This window comes from Labrus mixtus, chromosome 7, assembly GCF_963584025.1.
Source record: "Labrus mixtus chromosome 7, fLabMix1.1, whole genome shotgun sequence".
Classification (NCBI taxonomy): Eukaryota; Metazoa; Chordata; class Actinopteri; order Labriformes; family Labridae; genus Labrus; species Labrus mixtus.
This window is the reverse complement of record NC_083618.1, coordinates 14,678,177-14,698,769: the sequence shown is the minus strand read 5'-3', so window position 1 is coordinate 14,698,769 and position 20,593 is coordinate 14,678,177. Positions and strand designations below refer to the sequence as shown.

General features: G+C 39.2%; 1 protein-coding gene across 1 annotated transcript in view; it reads right to left on the bottom strand.

Moving 5' to 3' along the window:
- The window catches only part of LOC132978133 (protein phosphatase 1 regulatory subunit 1A-like), a 30,539-nt gene extending 13,424 nt beyond the window's left edge, over positions 1-17,115 (bottom strand). Inside the window, exons 1-2 of the mRNA XM_061043197.1 lie at positions 16,716-17,115; positions 5,294-5,354 (exon numbers count right to left, since the gene is read on the bottom strand). Of these exons, the coding sequence (XP_060899180.1) occupies positions 5,294-5,354; positions 16,716-16,796 (142 nt within the window). The 5' untranslated portion in view covers positions 16,797-17,115. The remainder of the gene's footprint in view (positions 1-5,293; positions 5,355-16,715) is intronic.
- Between the last annotated feature and the right edge of the window lie 3,478 nt (positions 17,116-20,593).

Genomic DNA, 20,593 nt, shown 5'->3' with positions numbered 1-20,593 from the left:
TTGGATGTAATCCTGGAATGGTAAATATTGCATTTTAAACTGTAGGTATTCAAAATTAAACCCACACAAAACATTTTTTGACACAGCTGAATTATAACCTAGAACTTTCTAAAATAGCGATTAGCAATAAGATAACATGGAACCAACAGGACACACTTTTTCAAGATCAATTTTGATTTTGAAAAAGTTGAATCAAAGAAAAAGGATTTAAATTGTCTTAATAGAAAGGAGTGAAATATTCTGACGACATCTTGTGAGATAGTGACTGAATGCTGCACGGTACTCCACCTTTAAATTCATGCTCTAATCTTTAATCTCTTCTTTTTTTTCAATTATTTAACTATCAACATTCAAAAATAAATCATGCTAAGTGAAGAGCAGAGTATGTAGTTTCTTGAGGGCAGTTTGAAACAAAAGTAAGCCAGAAGCTGTAAGGTTTCTTTATGGTTCACTATGGAGTTTTGGTAGAGAAATGTGAAAGTTGGAGAAATGTACAGATTCTGTGGTATATGTTGATAACTCTACATAAACTGTCCTCTGAGGAAAATCTGCTCCCTGGATCACTGTTCGAAGATAAAATGCTACGCAAGAAGTTATGGAGGGGGGCCCGCAGCAGTGAAACAGTAACTCTCATTGGTAGCTTTTTAGCTCCAAACAGTGTTCCAGGGATCAATTTTTTCTTTGAATAAAGTTTGTGTATACAGTTCAGGAAATATAGCATAGAACTGTTTCACTTCTCCAACTTTCAAATTTCTCTACCAAATCTAAATAGTGCACCTTTAATGAAGTGTGAGCAGGGCTGAGACACTTTTGGCTAAACAATGAACACAACTTTGAATCTTTAAATTGATGAAAGGGAAAGGTGACACAGGAATAGAGAAGCAGTTTTATCATTATTCACTATAAACTAGAAATCTGAAAGTAAAAAGAACATTTTAACCACCACACACAAGCATGAACAAACCTCTTAAAATATTGAATAATAGTTCAAAGATCTGGGGCGATTATTCACTTTTCTTATAGACTTTGTTTATCTAATCTGAACAGAAAGACGACATAGGCAGACACATCTAGCTTTGCTTTTTTCAAAGGTATTAGTAGCATGTTAATTAGTGAGATGTATGATCTGTTTCTTTTATCATGAATCAGGCGGATTCTCTCTGTGTTTGCAGCTGCTAGCTTGAGCTTCATAAATATAGTACCAAAAAGACATTTTACCAAAAAGACATTTTACTGAAATTACATTTGTACAGTATCAATCTTCTTGTGTTAGTCTCATCAATACATTTAGTTAGTAGAGATTTCCTTATATTGGGAACTATTTCTTTAAGGTAAGGAAGCAAAAATCACATTCTATAAACAGATCACTTCCAATAGTTCAAATGTTATACATGAAGTGTCCTGATGATGACCATGTGATGAAGATGACCTTAGTTTCAGTCTGCTTAATCTCTCTTTCTCTCTCTTTCCCCTTATTTCCAGTTACAGCATGACTAACTTTGATTAAGTTTAGTGTAATTTCAGTGTCAAATAATCATTTACATAATCTATCTGTGTTTATTAAGGAAATACTAAAAGATCATCCTGTTGCTTTTATTATAACCTTCAACCTGAATTTAAATGGAAAGATTAGTGTACAGTGTGTAGTTGTAGTCATAACACAGAGCCTTTAAAGTCCTTTTTAGTGTCCGCTCTTGTGTTTTCAACAAGGTCTTGATTAAAAAATTCCAGTCAATATTGTATATCTCTTCATATGCTAAGGGATTCATATATCTGCCAAAGTGTTTCAGGTGGCAGCACACTCCATCCCACAGAGCAGCTGCTGCCACGTTTGCTTGTAGAGATGAAGTATCCCACTTAAAAGGCTCTACATTACGTGATTGTTATACGTGGGCAGGAGGATATTTCCACTCATAGAGGACCTATTACAGAGAACTGCTGTTTAAATTTTCAGCAACCAAATGTTAGCAGCTGCTCAGGAAACCTCAAATACTTGGACAGCTGACATTCTTCAAGTTTCATGTGCAGTATTAAATCTACATATTCGTTTTTGAGTTTATCTCTCCAGTTGTCTCTTTGTCTCTCCCCCCAGGAAACAATAGAGACATGAATCTTCCCAAAAAGCCACCCTCCTCTTCAGGGGGAAGATTGAAACGATTCTCACTCTGCAGCTCCTCTTCCTCATTATTCATCCCGCTCCGCTTCTCTGTCGGCTGCATGCATGCGGCTGCTCCTCTGATGTGCTATTGGGGTTCACAGTGCACAGGGCAGAGCAATCTGCAGAGCATTAAATAATGCAGGGTTCTGTCTGATGTGGGGCACACCATTACTGCACCAGCACCGCTCCTCTCCCTCATCATCATATCTGTCCCTCTCCTCCTCCTCTTCCTCTCTGGCACAGCTTCACTCTCTTACACACACATCTAACTGTCTCTGACTGTGTCTGATTTGACGTCTGTCTCCGTCAATGCCAATCTGTCAATCTCTCTGTCAAACTGTATCTTTTCATGTCTCCCATCTCTGGTTGTCTCTCTAATTATTTTGTATTTTGATGACACACAAACAGTTGGATTCAGCCCAATGTGTAATAAAAGACAAATCCATCAAATTTAAATTTTCAGACAGCCAAACAGTTCTTCACTTATAAAAAAAGATCAATTTCCCAAAACATAGTCAGCACCTCAGTGAGGACGAGACAGCTAAAAAAGCAATGGAGTAGATTGCATTTGATAAACCCAAAAGGAGAAAATAGTTTAATCAGCACTAATCACATATTTTCAAAAGATAAATTGCCAATTAAGTCATAAACTAAAACAAACAAACATAAATTATGAGACACAAGAGTAGCTGAAATAAAAAGGCTCAGACAGTCTACAACAGTGCCATTTTCTCTGGTAGCCTACACATGGGCACAGCTGTTCATCAGGCCAAATGTCAGCATGCTACCAGGCTAACAGTGTGGAAGTTCACCAGGTTCACAAGCTGAGGTTCTCTCTATGTTTGCATGTAATTTATCCTGAAGGGGAACCTGGATCTCTTGGCACATGTTCATGGCTATTCAACCGATTGTGGTTAAGATATTTTCACTAAAAAAAACTAAACATAAATGGATGTCAACCTTGAGGATGACCGGGAGGTCAAGTCAGGAAACAAATTTCAAGGCAATCCATAGAATAGTTGTTGAAATATTTTAGTCTGGACCAACAGACACTTTAATAAACATTGGCAGCAATGAATTTGTGTCACCATCATGGCTGTAAACATACAGAACCTGTTAACATACTCCCAGATATAAAAAACAAAAACAATGATAGTATCCAGCAGGAGAAAGTAAAGATGCTGAAATTAGCAGTCTGCTTTCTTGTTGAGACTCTGGTCAAGGTCAGGCTCATTTCAATTATCTTCTTCTGTTGAGCCCATGTACATGCAGAGCCACAATAACCACTGTGTATAATGTAGTATTGTAAGTATGTCTCATCGTTAAAATATGTATGCATGACACAACAACTAGATTCATCAAGGGAGCTTTGTGTTGGTTGCAGGCGATAGGTCGGGGTCTGGCAGAAAATTGCAGACTCTGTTGTGCTTGAATGTAGGGCTCTGAGAGTCAATGGGGTAGCTCAAAATAAAGATAACACTGAGTAACCAAATAAAATGCCAATCTTAAAAATAAGATCTCAAAATAAGACAAAAAAGATAATTGGTTTCCAAAGGATACCTTAACTCAGAGTATTGGATATTTGATAAGAGTACTTATTTTAAGAATGAATTGTCATATCTGATAAATCAAATGTATCCTCTCTCCAACTAATGCTTTATGCCTTATCTTAGTTTCCTCCTGTTTGTTCTTTTTACATTCTCAGTCCCTAGTGAACAACAGCCTCCACTTCATGGCCTCTGAAGTTTCCCTTTTCTCTCTTCTCTCCGCTCGTCTCTGATCTGCTGAGCAGGAGGATTCTGGAAGGTTCTCTCTGCACGGTCATTCACAGATCAAGGATGACTTTAAGACACTCCACACACTCAGCATCCAATTACTGAGACAAATGCACACACACACACACACACACACACACACACACACACACACACACACACACACACACACACACACACAAAAACACACACTTACACAGATCACAGGCAAATACTCCAACTTTTAATCAGGCACAATTAGACCACTGTTGTTTTCAAGATAAAACCCCCTAATTACATCAGCTCTGAGTGATAAAACGCTGTCATTTAAACAATGTAACAGTGTCAGTCTCTGCTGGTTTCCTCACTGACGCATCAGCTCTTATTTAGTCATAGTAAACACTGAACACCACCCTCTGTTTCTCACCTGCAGAGTATTAGTCTTTCCGCCCTACATTCCCTGCTGATCATCTTTTAATTCGGCAGTGGGTAACATTACATCCAAACACACACGCGCACAAAAACACACAAACGGGAAGCAGGAAGCCACTGGATGACTCATCGAAAAAGATCAACTCTAGAGGATCGCTGTTGTGTGTGATCATCAAGATCCCATGAGAGGACACACACAAATACACACTCGTGTTTTTCATGCAATACTGCAGCAGGAAGAGTCATTCGGTGCATGATACTGCTGAGCTTCTACATCACAGCAATCAAACTAAGAAGCCATCTCTGTCGCCTGTGTTGCTGCATTTCTGGTTAAAAAAAACAGCCCCTGGTTTAGCAGGTTATGTAAGCTGAGGTTATACAGGTAACTTTAATGGTTTATGGATCATTTTACTTTATTATATTATTGACTTGTTGAAGATTTCTTCGCCATATGTCGCTGTGTAATACGTCTTTAGGTCTTATTCTATGCTTTATGCTCTTTATCTTTTCTTTTTCTAGCAGTGAATTGTGATTTCATGTTGGCTGGGCACTGGTTTTGTGATGTAAGGTTCACTGTTGGACTTCCTGGTCTGACGGGGCCCTTCTGTGTGCAGTTTCCATGTTATCACCCTCGCAATTAAGCTTGGTTTACTCCTCCCACAGTCCAAAGACACACTCCTCAGCTTAGGTTGTGACTCTAAATTGTCTAATTGTGACTGGTTGTTGTCTCTATATGTCATGTGATTGACAGGGGACTATTCCAGGTCCCCCCCCCCCCCCCCCCCCCCCCCCCCCCCCCCCCCCCCCTTTCACCTTCTCAATTGTCTATGAACTTAAGCTGAGCCTCAAGATGATGTAGTATATCAATATACAGTCCCCTCATAAGTGATCAAATATAGTCTGTATATATGTGTGTGTGAGTGTGGGTTGTTGCCTTTAGGTGCCTTACCAGGTGATGATTGATCACTGGATGCAACCAGAGTTGCCGGTGTGGGTCTACGTCTTCTGATCTGAAAAACAAGAACACCTTCCATCAAAAGTAAGAAAAAAACAAAACATCATCCTTCGGTTATCTGGTATGAAAAGATGAGCCCTCTATAAAGCCAAAAGGATTTTAAGGCACTCAGGCTTTGATATATAATGTGTTATATTTCCCCAACTATAGTCAGAGTGCTGAGCACTGTCTGTTATTTGCATTTTCTTATTAGTGGTCCTTCTGAGGAGGGTCTGGCTCTGCTCCCTCAGTACTGACTGTGCCTCCTCTTCTGCTGATGAAGCTGCCAGTGTGTGATGCATTTTTGGGGTTAGTTTGTCTAACACTTTGAAGATATCCGAGCTTGTTCACAGAGAAGCTGGGTCTCACACTGCAATGAGATCAGCTGGGCAGCCTGCCACTGCAGACTCGCTTCTTGGCTCATGACTAGTGGAGTGAGAAGCTGCTATGGACCATTCTGGGATAACACATAAGGAGTGTACACATTTCACTGATCTGAGCAGTCATAAACCTATGCAGTAGTATAGCTGTCAAAAAGCTGCAAGTAGATATAAAAGACTACAGTTAAAATGCATGAGCTTCTTTTTTTAAAGCTGGATATAAGGATAGGCCTGTGATGGACATGGTGAACTGTCCAGGGTGTACCCCGCCTGTCGCCCAATGGCAGCTTGGATTGGCTACAGCCCCCCGCAACCCTGAATAGGAAAAGCGGTATAGATAATATATGGATGGAGAGTTGTTTAAGCAGGTTGTCAAGTTTGCCATCTAGCCTGATGGAGTAAATATGAGATTCAGTTCATGCATTGAGGACTGTAGCCTCTGTAGGTCACGTGCACTACTGAACAAGAAAAAACAGCACCCCATAGGACTCTCTTTTAACTGCTTTTATTGCTGGACTTCAGTCCAATCCATACAACCATAATCTAGTCTTCCATAGCAAGACATATTTCTATGCACTGTAAAAGTACTGGAGAAAGGACTGGCTGAGTCCAACACGACTCTGCACAAACGCTGTAAAAAAGCTTGTAAATGTTTCTTTAACCTATCCTCACACACACTGCTGATAGAGTTGCTGACTAAACTCAAAGTCATGTGAGCTCCGGTCGTCCATGCATCCTTTTTAAATGCTGCTCAAGCACTTGTGTAGTGTAGTCAACTCCGATCAGCCATCACCTTGGCCTGGTGCACCATCACTTGGCATTTTGAATAAGTGGAAGAAGCCTCTTGAGAAACTAAACATCAAAGATGGAAGATCATGCCCCCTAGTTTTTTTCAGCTTTTCTCAGGTTCACTCTTTTTTTGCAGGTGTATGTAAAGTTCAAGTTTAAAAATGAAGATAAAGGAGAAGCGAAATTTGAATTGCTGCCCTCAGATTTCAATTTCAGGCTGCAAGTTTGACTTTGAGACTTTGCGGTGCTGAACTAAACAATCAATGAAATCCTTTTATACCACTCAATAGTTAGAAGCACAAAACATAACTCCAGACTTTCTCACTCCAGCTTGTTGCTCTCTCTGCTGCTTCCTTCCTACTCAGAACATGTTACTACATTTTATTCCCGGAGCTCTACAAGATGTAAGACCTGAATTGATTAGCTTTACATGACACACGATGATAGGATATACAGATGTAGCAGCGGAATAATGTGCAGTAATGAGAAGTGAGCAGGCCGTAGTTCTCAGGCGCACAGTCTCATTAAGAATTCAGGTTTGAAGAGGCTTCATTTCCATTACCTTTCAGATCAGAACCATGTAGAAGATAAAGGCTGTGTGAATGAGAAGAGGAACTGAAGGACTTTTCTTTTCTTTAGCGAGCAGGCAGAAATGTTTTACTGCTTAACTCTCTTCTTAGAAAACTGCTGAACTCATATTCTGAGATGCATTTCAGCAATTCACTATTACCTCCCTGTGGCACTGTATGACAAGACTGTGATTTAGCTCTTTTTTTCTTTGCTGTCTAGTGTATAAACCTGTTAAAGATACAGGGAAACAACACTGAATAAAAAACACTTTTCTTCCAATCAGAGTTTTTTAAGACTGCAACAAGTGTTGGAAGGGAACCTGTATTGGTAGAATATAAGCAGATTGGTGTATAGAGTCCACAGAAATATTGGCCTTTTGCATTTGATAATGCCCCTTGAAAATCAGAGGTTGCCCGAGAGGTTTCAGACTAATTCACATTTTTTACTTTGGCTAATGACTAAAGGCTAATGTCTTGTTCCATTCAACATAATTCATTCATGTATAACCACAAACAGGCCAAGTTGCAGTGTTTCCATAGAGATCCAATTATTTGTTCTCAAAACATTTTATGGACACATTCAGATATAACTGCTCCATATGTGTCTGCATCTTTTGACACTGATTACAGTATATTGTACAATAGTCTCCCTTAAACACCTTGTGCTTAAAAGAACAACTCTCCTACTTACAGCTGATCCACTTTTCACAACCCCAGGGCAAAAACCCAAGATCATCAGGTTAAAAAAAACTCCCGCCATCTTCTTCTTATCTGCCTGCTTTGAGTTTAATGCTCATTTTCTGTTCAGCTAAAGTCAAACTTCTTTCATGGATTAATTTAAATCTGATAAGGGAAACAGAATCCAAACACACATAATCACTCAAGGTGACCTTGAGGCACATTGCTGAGTGATGTGGTGTCTGAGTTGAAGAAACAGTCCCTGAATGCAACATCCAAATTCGAACCATGCAATCAGTACTTTTAACAAATTAACTATAAAAATGAAAACTAAAAAAATCTTAAAGAATAGTTTTCAACATAAACACCTTGCTAAAATCTTTAGTGGCCAAGGTCAGACTTCATTTAAAAAATCGACCCACTCTTTGTAGCTGTAAATCGAGGGTTTAAAATAAAAAAAAATAAAGAGGACACTTTCTTATCCCGGGCCAAATCAACTGATAATCCAAAAGGTTTTGTGCAACTTTGTAAGTCTGTTACAGACTGACATCCTGAGTAAATCCTCCTATGCAGGTGTATCATAACCAAAACCTTAGACTACAGATATTTATGCTTTTCCAGTCATTTTCTTCCACAGAGGTTCATAAATCACATCAAACTGTAAGCCAGTTTAAGGTACTAAATTGATTTCTTTTCCGCTGCACTTTTGTCACCGTCAGGTTCTGTATTTATTCTGTATTTTATCTAAGGCACTTTGAGGCTCAGCTCTATAAAAATCCTGCATCGGGATCACATTTTATTTAGTTATCATGTGCATCCAGTAATCTTTAGCTGTTTGTGTGTGTTTGTGTATTATTGCTATTTCAAAAAATCCAGCTCTCAGTCCACATTAAAGCCCAAAACGAACCGTGGCTGGGCAGAACTGATTATGCCCAGAGTCATTGTTATTCTCCTCAGTCGGCAGCGAAGCAAACTCCCAGATCCTTCGCTCACACAAATACCAACCGCTTACCAGACAGGCTCACCCCTCACACCACCACGTCTGCATTTCAGCTCTCGGTCCATTTAAAATGCACTTCTGTCACTTCTCACAACAACGGACAATACCGGCCTTCCAAAGTGATGGGTGGGCAGGGAAAGCCATGCATGCCTGATATTCATGTTGTGTGGGGGGAGTGGGTGAAATACCCTTGGCTGGAAATAGGTCAGGCCAAGAGACATCAGACTTAGTTCTGTTTAATATTTAACCCTTGTGCTCTTTGACATTGGGTTCACTTTGTAATGTTAGGGGTTCCACAGTCTCCATACATATTGATAACATCAAATCCCAGACCTTATTTAAACCCAAGACATAGGACAGTGTACCACAAGCTCAGAGTGCTCATAAAGATAATAATTGTGGAAATGTTGCAATTTTTCACATGAGGCTACACATATTTGCCAATAACAGGTCATTATAAAGTATCTGATAATTCCTTATTCAGCATATATCATTTCCACATTTTTACAATATGCATCTTCTAGTACATTAATTCAACATTTTCTCTCAATAACCTTCTAATTACAGCCCATATTAATAGTAAAAAGGAAGTTAATGTAGAATCATTTTGATTTTATTCTTTATCCTTATTCACTGAAGGAAGCATATTAAGATCAACAATGTCCTCGTAAACACTCAAAGAATGTATCAAAACTCCTAAATAACAGTGGCCTGAAAACAAAATAGATTTAAGTGTTATTTATTTGTGAAGTGTCATTTTAAAAGTATGTAGAAAAATATTAATAGTAACTTAGTTGGCCTTAAGGTTTAGCTTTTTATCTTCATGAAAAAACTGAGACAAAGATGGATATTACATCCAAGCCAAGCTCTGTTCCATTTGCTTCTGTAACACATTTCATATCCAGATTTTCTGTTATCTTTCAGTCTGACTATTAATTCATGACGGGTAGAAGTTGTGTTTGTTAAAAGCTTGAATCCAAAAAAGTTAAAACTGTGTCATTATTGGATCATTTTTCAGTTAAAATGACTAACATAGAGTTGGCTAAGCTTGCTACAAATGTGACCTTGGGTAGACTTTTCTTTGATAGCTAATGAGGTGAAACCTTTTCCTATTTGTCTTTGAGAAATCAGTTGTTTTCATCACATGCTGTCTAAGATGTCATTTGACCTTCACAAAAAAAACAACGTGTTTGCACTAGTCAGGGCCCTGAATCAGAAAAGGACATTCACACCCAGTAAATTGCTGCAGAAATAAAGGTTAAAGAAGGCTTTCCAAACACCTTGTTATTGAACTTGCAGAGATCCAGAACAATGCACTGGTAGGGATATGTGTGATTCCTCATCCTTTCCTCTGTCATTTGAAATATGATCTTGGTATTGTTCAGTCCAAAATCAGTGCTCAGCCATTATAAATCCTCTCAGTCTCTCATATCTCATTTGGCTTTGAGTAGAGGGAAATACTGTGTTCACAGGACAATGAAAAACCCAAATCATTATCAATGCTTTCTTTTATCTGACTTTGTCAGTCCTCTGCCTTCTTCTCATTTTCTTTCACTCCTTTGTACATGTCTTTGCAGCAGCCCTTAATTTTCCTTCTCAATGAATGTCAAACAATCATTGCACTGGGGCCACAGAGGTTAGCTGCTGTAGTTACACCCTGCTGTTGAGTAATCGATGTAAGACTTCCACAAATGTTTTGATTTCACTACAAATAAGACAGGTCTATAGCAAAGTTAATGCTAAAATAAAAACTCAGGAGCAATTAGGGTTGAAACATTGAAATACATTATAATGGTTTAAAAAGCATCAGTCTTGGAACTCAATCTTATCTGCTAGGTCCTGTTATGGCACACACCTATACTAGAAGTGCATGTACTTGTGCAAAACAAGGCCAAATGTTAGAGGAATTGTAAAATGAAAGCTCCCTCTGCCATGTTCCTTTATTCTTGCACAGTTTCTTGTAGTTTTTAATTAAAATCGACTCAGATTTTCTACTACTGCTAGTCCTTTTGGAGTCAATGGGTCATTGATCTCAGACAGAAGTAAACAAAAGTAGGCTTCTTATTTCTTGCCAATAACTATGGACTTCTACAGTACTGTTGCTGAGAAGCTTTATTAGTTGCAGCTAGCTATCTACGGGGGCATCTGACTGAAGGGGTACACAGGGCCCTCACTCATGTGAAAGGGCCCGGAACAAAGCTTCAAAGCTTTAATGTATGTTCCCATGTGTTTTCATTGTCTAAGTTAGAATATATGCTTCTAGGATGAGGATACAATTATTGACCGACCTTGGGTTTAACCAACTGACTTTGCTTTTGTTTCAACTTTTAGAAACACACAAAAGAGCAGCAAAAATCTGCCATCCATACCCAAGACTCCGATAACATCCAAGCCCGACTTCCAGGAAAAATAATGCTACATGTAAATAGCGCTAATATTTGCTAGATAGCTAATGCTCCTTGGCCCTGAAAGCAAAATCTGTTATTGACATGCTAATGTTTGCAGCTGAAGATAGGAAAACAAATCTTTTTTTATCACTGTCCTTGAATTTCTTGCTTCTGAATATTTGATATACCAATTGAAATGATAAACAGAATAAGGAAAAAAAAAGTGAAGTCAAAGAATTGCATAGCTACGGTTGCTTAGTGATGATTGAACAGAGCAAAGCCTGAATGACTACATCTCAATTTAACCATGCATTTTTAGTTTAATTGGTCTGGATAGCTTTTATGTGTGAGATATGCATGGTGTGATAATGAGGATAATCTGCTGCACTCAAAGTTTTCCTGGGGATGGCCTTCAGAGTAATTGTTTTGTTCTGCTGTGAAGGACAAAGATGGTCCCACATGCCAGAAAAGAAAGTATCAGAGAGGACAGTCAGAACTGAAACATCTGTTATAAAACAACATCACCTCAAAATGCATTATCTCAACAAGAAAAAAATGGTTTTGAATGAAACCGTCTCACACAAATGCAGCTTATCTGAATGATAAAGGCTGAGTTAAGTATCTATAGATATCTTTATCTATAGAAACTGAACCTACTCTTGTGTTGCTCTTGGACAAGATTTAAAGTTTCTGTTCAGTTCTGTCAGCAATTAAGAGAAAGTTTAACTTTGAGGTAAACCATTTCTGTTATTCATTATTGTTATTTCTGAATTATTATTCATTCAGATGATGTCACCCCCATATCTGTCCCTTAAAATTTAGCTAGCAGCCAGTTAGCTTAGCTCAGCACAAAGACAACAAGAACTATACATTCATTTGACATTTTTAGACATATTCTTACTCACCACCACCACTAAAAGCCAAATCTGTCTGTTCAAAATGAAGTAAGCCTATTTATCTGATTAAAGGTTACAAAATCTGCCAACCAGAGTCTCTAAAGTAAACAAATGTAAACCTTATGTCTTGTTTGTTTAATGCATACCTAAACTAAAGAAGTAAGCACCACTACATTTCTATAGGTTATTCCACTATAATATGCATTTATGTACCCGTATGTAAGTACAGCTACTATGACATGTGATTACAAAGCTTTAGGGATTCAAATGGCCAATGTTATTCTTGTTGGTGAGTTCGATCTTGATTTGATGCATATTTTCCAGGGCCAAACCTTTACACCAATTTGCTTTAAAATCAGGCATCAACAGTTTTTCAAAAACCTACAAAAACACTAACAACATTAAAAACATAACCTACTCAGCGAGGTAAGTAAATGTTATTTATCTGCCAAGCATGATTACTTCTTTGACTATTTTCCAGCAAATGTCTATTTTTACCTGTGGAAATAGCCAGGATAGTTATTCAACTAAACTGTGCTAAACTGAGCTAGGCTAACTTTCTGCTAGCTCCAGGGCCACATTTTCAGACAGACATTTACGTGTTATCAACCTTCTCATCTAAGAAAATCATGCAGGTCAGCAAATTTACATTTTGTCCCAAAAACCTTTCGACCACAATATTCATTTGTTATTTGGAACTAACAACATGCTTTTAGTAAGAATGAGTAAATAATGGCAGAAAGTAAGTGTGGAAATTGCTATCTTAGACGTCATCCACTGACATCATGAGGTCTCGACCTTAGCCGGTTTGTGCTCATCAGAACACAGCGAGCTCTAATGTGAGGTTACGATGAGGGTGGCACACATTGTGTCTGTGTGTGGATAAGAGAAGGAGTGTGTGCTGTTGTTGTTGTGAGGGTCAGACCTCAGGGAGGCTGTTCTGACTGACGGCCAGTTCTCCACCGAGGCTGATTCACCATGCTGGGAGGTGTCAGGTTGCAGGGATTACTGAACCGTGGGTGAAGCCCCCAGGCGGGATATTCATAAGTGTGCTTGCAAACACAGAAAAAAACACTCACGCACATTTCCTTTGACTGTTCTGCTTTTTGTCACATTATAGATTATACATTACTGTTTCACTGCTGGGCTGTCTGTCCTTGCTGTCTGTCTCTGTCGACCTCTCAACATACAGTCACTCAAACAGTTATCTATTTATTGAAGCGCATGCTTTCTATCATTTCGAATCAACAAGACATTTATGTCTGTCTGTTCAATATAAAACTTGAAAAAGGAAATTTCAGTTGTTAGCTTGTGAACCCTTTTCTCAGTTGAGCTTCCTGTCTTTTCATCTCTCTTTTTTAATTCTCTTAAACACACACACACATAGAAACCCACCACATAAAGCATGACATGCAGGCTTAGTGGCCACTCACATTGACCTTATAACAAATGGAAAATGTATCCCAACAGCGTGAAGTCTCAGTGGTTATCAGCCTTACGTCAGCGTCGTACTTATTGATGCTGCGAGCTCAGAGCTCTCTGGAGTCTTTAAAGAAAAGGTAAACTGAATTCTACTTGGACAAAGCTAATATGAATTTTGAAGCAGAGTATGTAAAGGGCCAGGCACAGGGCCAGGCACAGTGTCCATGGAACAAATGGACAACAAAATCTCTAAAAATATACATAAATTATTTTCTACATTGATAACGTTGCCTCTCAGGCTGTTGATAGCTTACCATCAGTCCACTTTTTAGTTACAAAATTAAAAGATTACACTTTTGGAGGCTATTAAGTTTATTACAGGTATCTGTTGCATGTATAAATACGGACATTATAAAAATAATTTAACCTTGGATGTTTAAACAAAGTGGATATGTATAATGACGATAAAAGCAACATTGCATTTATTGAAACATCAACATTCTTGCGTTGCGTCATTTCTATCTAATAGGTTCATATTGCCAATGTGAGCTTCCTTGGCACGTCACTATTTTCTTTTATACGTTTGCAGCTTTAGATGCACAAGAAGACGAAAAAGTAAAAAAGGCCAATTGCCTGCTAGGATGCACAGACAAAAGAACACAAGCTATTGATATTAACCCAACACTAACTACAGTCACTTTTACAAAATGCAACATGGCAACATTGTTCCTCAAACTTTCCTTCCAATAAAGGACTTTGAAAATACCTCAGGCACCAATTTACAAACCCAGTGCATCTAAATATCACTTCACCAATTACACGTGTAATGTTTCTCTGCTCAAACGGCAACATAATGAGCTCCTCAGCAGCAACAAACTAATGTGTTCCACGGCCAGATAATCACACCATGCTGCCTTTATGTCCATCTGATGGCACTTTCATTAAATTGGTGATCTTTCGAAGATTTCAGTCCTGCAGTTTGGGGAGACCCATGGTAACCGTAGTAACAGCAGTGTAATTTGTACAGGTTGTACATCTGAGGGCAGCAAAGGATTGTTAAGAAGTTTGTTTGTATCTGCAGAAAACTCATATTGCTTTATTAAGTTAATGGAAAATATTTAATCCATAATGCCAGGAGAATATTGTTCCAGTTTAATTATTTTTTGTTTGTGAAAAAGCAGCACTGGCTGCTCTGATTGAGGTACATTTCCCCAGCTGCAGAGCTGTTATGCAGAGAAGCACATTATGGAGTGTTACAGTTACATGGAGTCTGCAGATTTTTGGTAAGCTCCTATTTGAATAAAAGTATAAAACAACAAAATGCACAAGATTGTCAGTGTTGAAAGTATTCTTATTGTAAATATAGCAATACCACAACTTGAGAAATGGTCATATCTTCTGTGACATGTTAAGATCCTGGGTTGAAAATGTGACTTCATAAAACTGTGTGAGTATAAACAGGCAAATAATAGTTTGAAGAAAACGAAAGAAAAAAGGTTGGAATACGGAACTAAGGAAGAATGTGCAACATGTTAAACATAAATACAGCAGAAATCAAGTATATCCTATGGAAATGTCTCTCTGAGTCATGACTGTCAAAAGTGAGTAAAAAAAGCTCCATTCCCACCAGCTGTATTGTTGTCGGAGCCGTGTTTACATCATGTGGACGGGACAGCCTTGCTTATAAAGCACATAAAGTTTTAGTCAAGGACTAGAAAGAAGAAGAATACCATACTCACTGCTTATTTGGATGTTACATAAGTGTGTTTAGATCACGGTCATTCTGTGTCAATTTATTTGCAATGTGAAGTCATGAGTTAAGATTAGCCTGCTAACACAACAATGCAGGCCACAGGCAGTTGCAGCTCGAGTAAAGGACAATTTTGTCCTCCGCTTGCGCTTCATGGTGCTTAATTATGGTGCGTTCTAATTGATAACTCTTTTGTGCAGACGTGGGTAAAGGGGGGTTGGAGGTGTGCGGCTGGAGGAGAGCGGAGGCTCAGGTGTCGCCAAACAGTTTGTTTTGGTTTCATGCTGGTGCTCAAGGGGGACATCTACTGGATCAGAAAATTGCAAATTCTCCTGTTAAATCTATGTTTTACTTCTTTTTTTTTAAAATCTGCATATGACTGACACTAACCCTTGTCGTCATTATAAATAAAATATATTTTTAAAGTTGTGCTTGAGTTCACTACTATATTTCATACTGCAGATGATTCACATAAGGTTATTCACATCTGAGCATAAAAAGTTATAATAGTTTTCTAAATCCGCCTGAACCTTAATGTGAGCATACTGAATCCCCAAACCATCCAATAAAATGTCCTCACAAGGACAAGCACACAGACATACACATACACACAGTGCAGTCCACAAAGAGAGAGAGAGAAAGAGAGAGAGAGAGAGAGAGAGAGAGAGAGAGAGAGAGGTGTACTCAGACTCATAAATCTTTGCCTGTTTTACTCAAGGCTCATCAGTTATAAATGACCCGTCCTGTTAATGTGATATTTATAAAAATGGGACACATCTTTTCACTTCATCCACTAGAGACACATACATTGCACCCACTGGGTTTCTTTCTATCACTTTAGTGAGTTCTTTGCTTTTAAGTCTACAATTTATACGTAAATGCTTAAATCAGGGATTTAAAGTCTTCTATCTTAACAAAACTCCTTCATTGATCATTTGTTTCCTGTTATAACCTAATGATTTTTCTTTCTTTCCACACTGTGCAACTTTAGTCAGTATCTCTCTGCTGTACAGAGCCTGCAGTCAGTCACTCAAACCAAAACAACAGCAAACCTCATACTGCAGACATATCCTCATACTGCAACACCCCCCTTTTAACACTGCTGAGGCTCTGTGTAGCTGCTCAGTCAGAGCCGAGGTGGAAAAATCAATCTTAAATTAATCATGATCACTTTATCGCTTGATCGAAGAGACACAGCTTGCTAATTTGGTGCAGGCGAGTAATAAGACACAGAAAATGTGTCACACAGACAGGAATTCAGAAATGTTGGACTTAGGAGGGTGACTGCGCTTTTTCAGTTCAGTTTAGTTCCTCAGCTACTGTATGTGTGCACCTGATTGTTCTGATGAAAAATACATTTTTTATGTTTTTATTTTTCTTCAAATTTCCTCAAAGTTTGTAATAAATGAATAATGCTCTAAAGCCTTTACCAAATGATGCATAACAAACCTTTAAAAGTCCCCCAAAAAACAGAAACTACATCCTCTTCCTCCACCTTCTCCTCACCTGTTCAGCTGCCTCAGGGTCCAGGTGGGTGTCCAGCAGGGGGACCGTGAACTGTATCTTCCTGGGGCTCCCGGTTTCCATGGTGACTCTGTCTGTCAAAAAGGAGGACAAAACGAAGAGGAGGAGGAGGAGGAGGAGGAGGAGGGAGAAGGGATGATCCTAGTAAAGAGAATCCGAACAAGAAAAGGTGGCTGAGAGAGAAGATAAGTGTGCTCCAGTTTAGGAAAAAGTCAATGGGTTGTATTATAGCTTCTGTTTGAGTACTCTATCTTTCAACACACTTTTCCCTAATTATCCTTCTTTTTTGGACCCTTTTGCTATTCAACCCTTTTTTTTCTCTCCTCAGCACCTGCTGGTGTCTCCACTCTGGCTTTACTCCTTCTCCTCTCTGTCTCTCTTGGCTCTCAGCGCTCAGACAAGGGCATTCTAGGCAAGGAACACCTCTCCTTCTCTCTCATTGGCTGTGCCCGACTCCCTTTCACGTAAGTCCCACCCCCTCTTCACATTCCTCTCTGTCTGTATTGGATGTCTGCGATCAGGGGTGTTCTGCTGCAGCTTCTGCACAGATGGGAGAGAGAGGATGATAGAGACGCGCTCTCTCTCTCTCTCTCTCTCTCTCTCTCTGTCTCTCTCTCGCTCTCTCTCTCTCTCTCTCTCTCCATTTATTGGATGCGTAGGAAAGATGCACAATCCTGCCTCTTCTTTTTGCAAAAGCATTTTTAAATTCACTTGCCTACACGTGCTTAAATATAACCTCACACAGAATGAGTCATGCACACACACTGACTCAATAAAGTTATATATAAACCGATATATAAATTAAGACAACAACTATTACACCCAGATTAGGATTCAATATTAAAAGCAACCTTATGACACTCTGTGGGCCCAAATTAGGACAAAGCAGGAAAATAATCATCTTAGATCTGTTCACCCAGCTTTCCTTGCTCCCGCCTGGCCAGCAGATTCATTTATTGATCGTCCCTTAGACTGAAAGTCCCTACATCACACATCTGCTGGGCCCTGATACCTGACACCCCGTCAAGAGGCCGATGACAGATGCGTTGTCCAGATTTGCAGCACATTTTTAGAAGCAGAAAAATATTTATCTAGAAATCTCATTCCAAGTATTGTTATCATTTTGTAAGAGAACATAACAACTTGTATGCAGCACAGCACAGTTTCCTCCAGACTCTGAGCAGCAGAGGCTTTAAAACTGACTACAGCCACCTCTTGTTCCACCATGACTGTATGAACGGTGTTCTGTAAATTGTTTTAGGTGTTTTTCCTTCATATGCTGGTTCACAGTCCAGACAGACGTGAAATATGAGATAATAGTAAGAGGAGAGGGAACAAAAAGGGCCCCCAGCTGGAATTGAACCACAGACACTGTGACCATATGGCACACACCCCGGACCAGCTGCAGTTTTTGTCCATTACTCTTCAAAGAATCAGGACAGGGCAGGAAAGTGCTAATGTAATCTTTATAAAGAGAATATCCCCCCCCCCCCCCCCCCCCACCACCAGCAGAATCATCCGACCTGAAGAGCTCCTTCGCTCCACATTTAAGTATGAATAAATAAAAACAACATCAGAATTTTCTTTTTTTAACTCAGCCATCAAGTTGCCTTGCTGCAGTAACACACAAACCCTCCTCACACAGAAGACACATTTTCTCCAAAGTTTTTTTTAGCTATTTGCACAAATGATGTATTTTGTTAAAGTGGAGAAGTGCTCTGTGTCAGCTGGCTATGTATTGTCTTTGATGACCTCTGATATTTACAGTGTCTGAAGTCAAAAACAATAGTGATAGCAATGATTCCTCAAGTGGGGCGTGGGACACCAGGCAGAAGCCTTTCAGGTAAATGTAAGCCTGAGAATGAATCTACACCACCAGACGTCACAAATTTAGAAGTTTCATGTTTTACTAGCCTATTACTTTTTATTGCTTTCTCCTTAGATGTGGCTTGTTTGTTTTTTCAGTTGAAGATGATATTCTTCACTTTTTGCAGCCAATGTTTGGCTGTATATATGTATATGTAGGAGTATATAGGCAAAGTGCGTGACTGACAGTGTGTTTAGTGTATGTCGATATATGTTGATGTGCATGGTGAGGAGTGGGGGGGCTTGAACATCATCTCTTCTGCAGGGAGGCCCGACAGAAAAGATTTGGGAACCATTGTTCTAGAGCAAGTGTGCTATTTGTTTCTAAGGTTAAGCAGTTTCTTGGGGGAAAAAAAGGGCACAGCAATGAATATAGGATTGGAAAAGGTCTTGTTAATTTTTACAAAATATTTCATACTTTTAATTTTTTTCATGTTTTACATCCTTGCTAAGTTTGTCTAATCATGCATCATGTTGAGTCTTATTTTTGTTTTTGTACTTGTTATTCTACCATTGTAGGCAAGACAATAAAAAGCCACCAACAAATCTAAATGCTACTTGGCATCATCAAACCCAACCGCCCACATGCCTGCATTCATTTACCCAGTTAATTGTCTCTCACAATGGGTGACAATGCTCTGCATAATGGAAGGTTCTGGACACTTATCTCCTTAAAATAAAACATCTACATTTCTCCCTCCAGTTTATGCCTCTGCCATAATAAGAATCTGAATCAGAAATATGTAAATTGTCCCTGGGGGAAATTAGGTGGAAGTAATTTTGTACCAACTGTGTACTTTGTTTATCCAGCACATCATGGAATAGGTGGTAGAAATTGTCCAAGGTGACATGCAAGTCAGTAGGTAGAGGCAGCTCAAGCCTTTCTTGAAGACGTCCTTTGTGTCATCGGCCCTCACAAGTTTATAATCCAAGTACAGTCCCGGGTACTTATGCTCCTTCACAACTTCCATACTGACCTCTTGGGTGGAAACAGGGCTAACCAGTGCCTTTCCCTCCTCTGGTCACGCTGAGCTGGAGATGCTTCTGCACATGTCATGTGTCAAAGTCACATCTGTCTGTTGTCATGTTCTGTCTCTTATAATTATCTGCCCGTTTATTTTCACACACACCCTTATATTATGCATGATCAAAACCTCCACATTTATGAGTATGCAGTTAGGATAAGTTAACAATGTTTCATAAAGTCAACCAACTATACACTGAAGCTTCAGTGTCCGCAACGTGGCAACCTGTGTGCACATCAGCTCGCGGGAGGAGACGAGTGGGAGAGACGGCTCTCTCCAATGTTTTGAATTTTGACTGCAGTACCAATTTGAACCTCTAGGTGTCAGATTTACATATTGCTCCTTTAATTGGATTCTGTGTTTATTTGCAAACAAAAGTTTGTTCCAAGGTAGTCATTGGAGACACGTGTAAAATGTGGTGATGCGGCCAGGTGGAAAAAGCTTTGCTCGTCATGTACAGTTGTGATTAGCAAGGACACTTTGCTAGTACCAAGTGTTCGACCTCTCCCTCCCTCCATCCCTCTCTTGGTTGGCATTGATGAGCAGTTGTCCTCAAGATAATCTCCACTCTTGCTTCATCACCAATTGAGCTACATTCCAACAGGTAACTTCTTGATTATTGTCCTCTTCACTAACACTGAGATAGGATTCAAATAAAAAAGTACAACACTCAAGTACTGTAGTGAAAGAGAATGGGAAAAAGCACAATGGAACCATTTGACTTCACTACTCAAAATGTCTCAAATGTTGAAGTCTAGTGTGTATTTTTGTACAACTTACTGAGAAAATAGAAGTGTTTATGAAAAAGGTCAACATGTCTTAATATGTCGCACACTCCTGCAGTTTACCCTTCACTGTAGCATTGCTTTTTCTTTTTTCATCAGGGGGAGAGAGCTGCTTCTCTCCCCCTGATGCCATTAAAGCCTGATGTGTGTGACAAATTGTGCTGTGTCATGACCATGGCTGCTA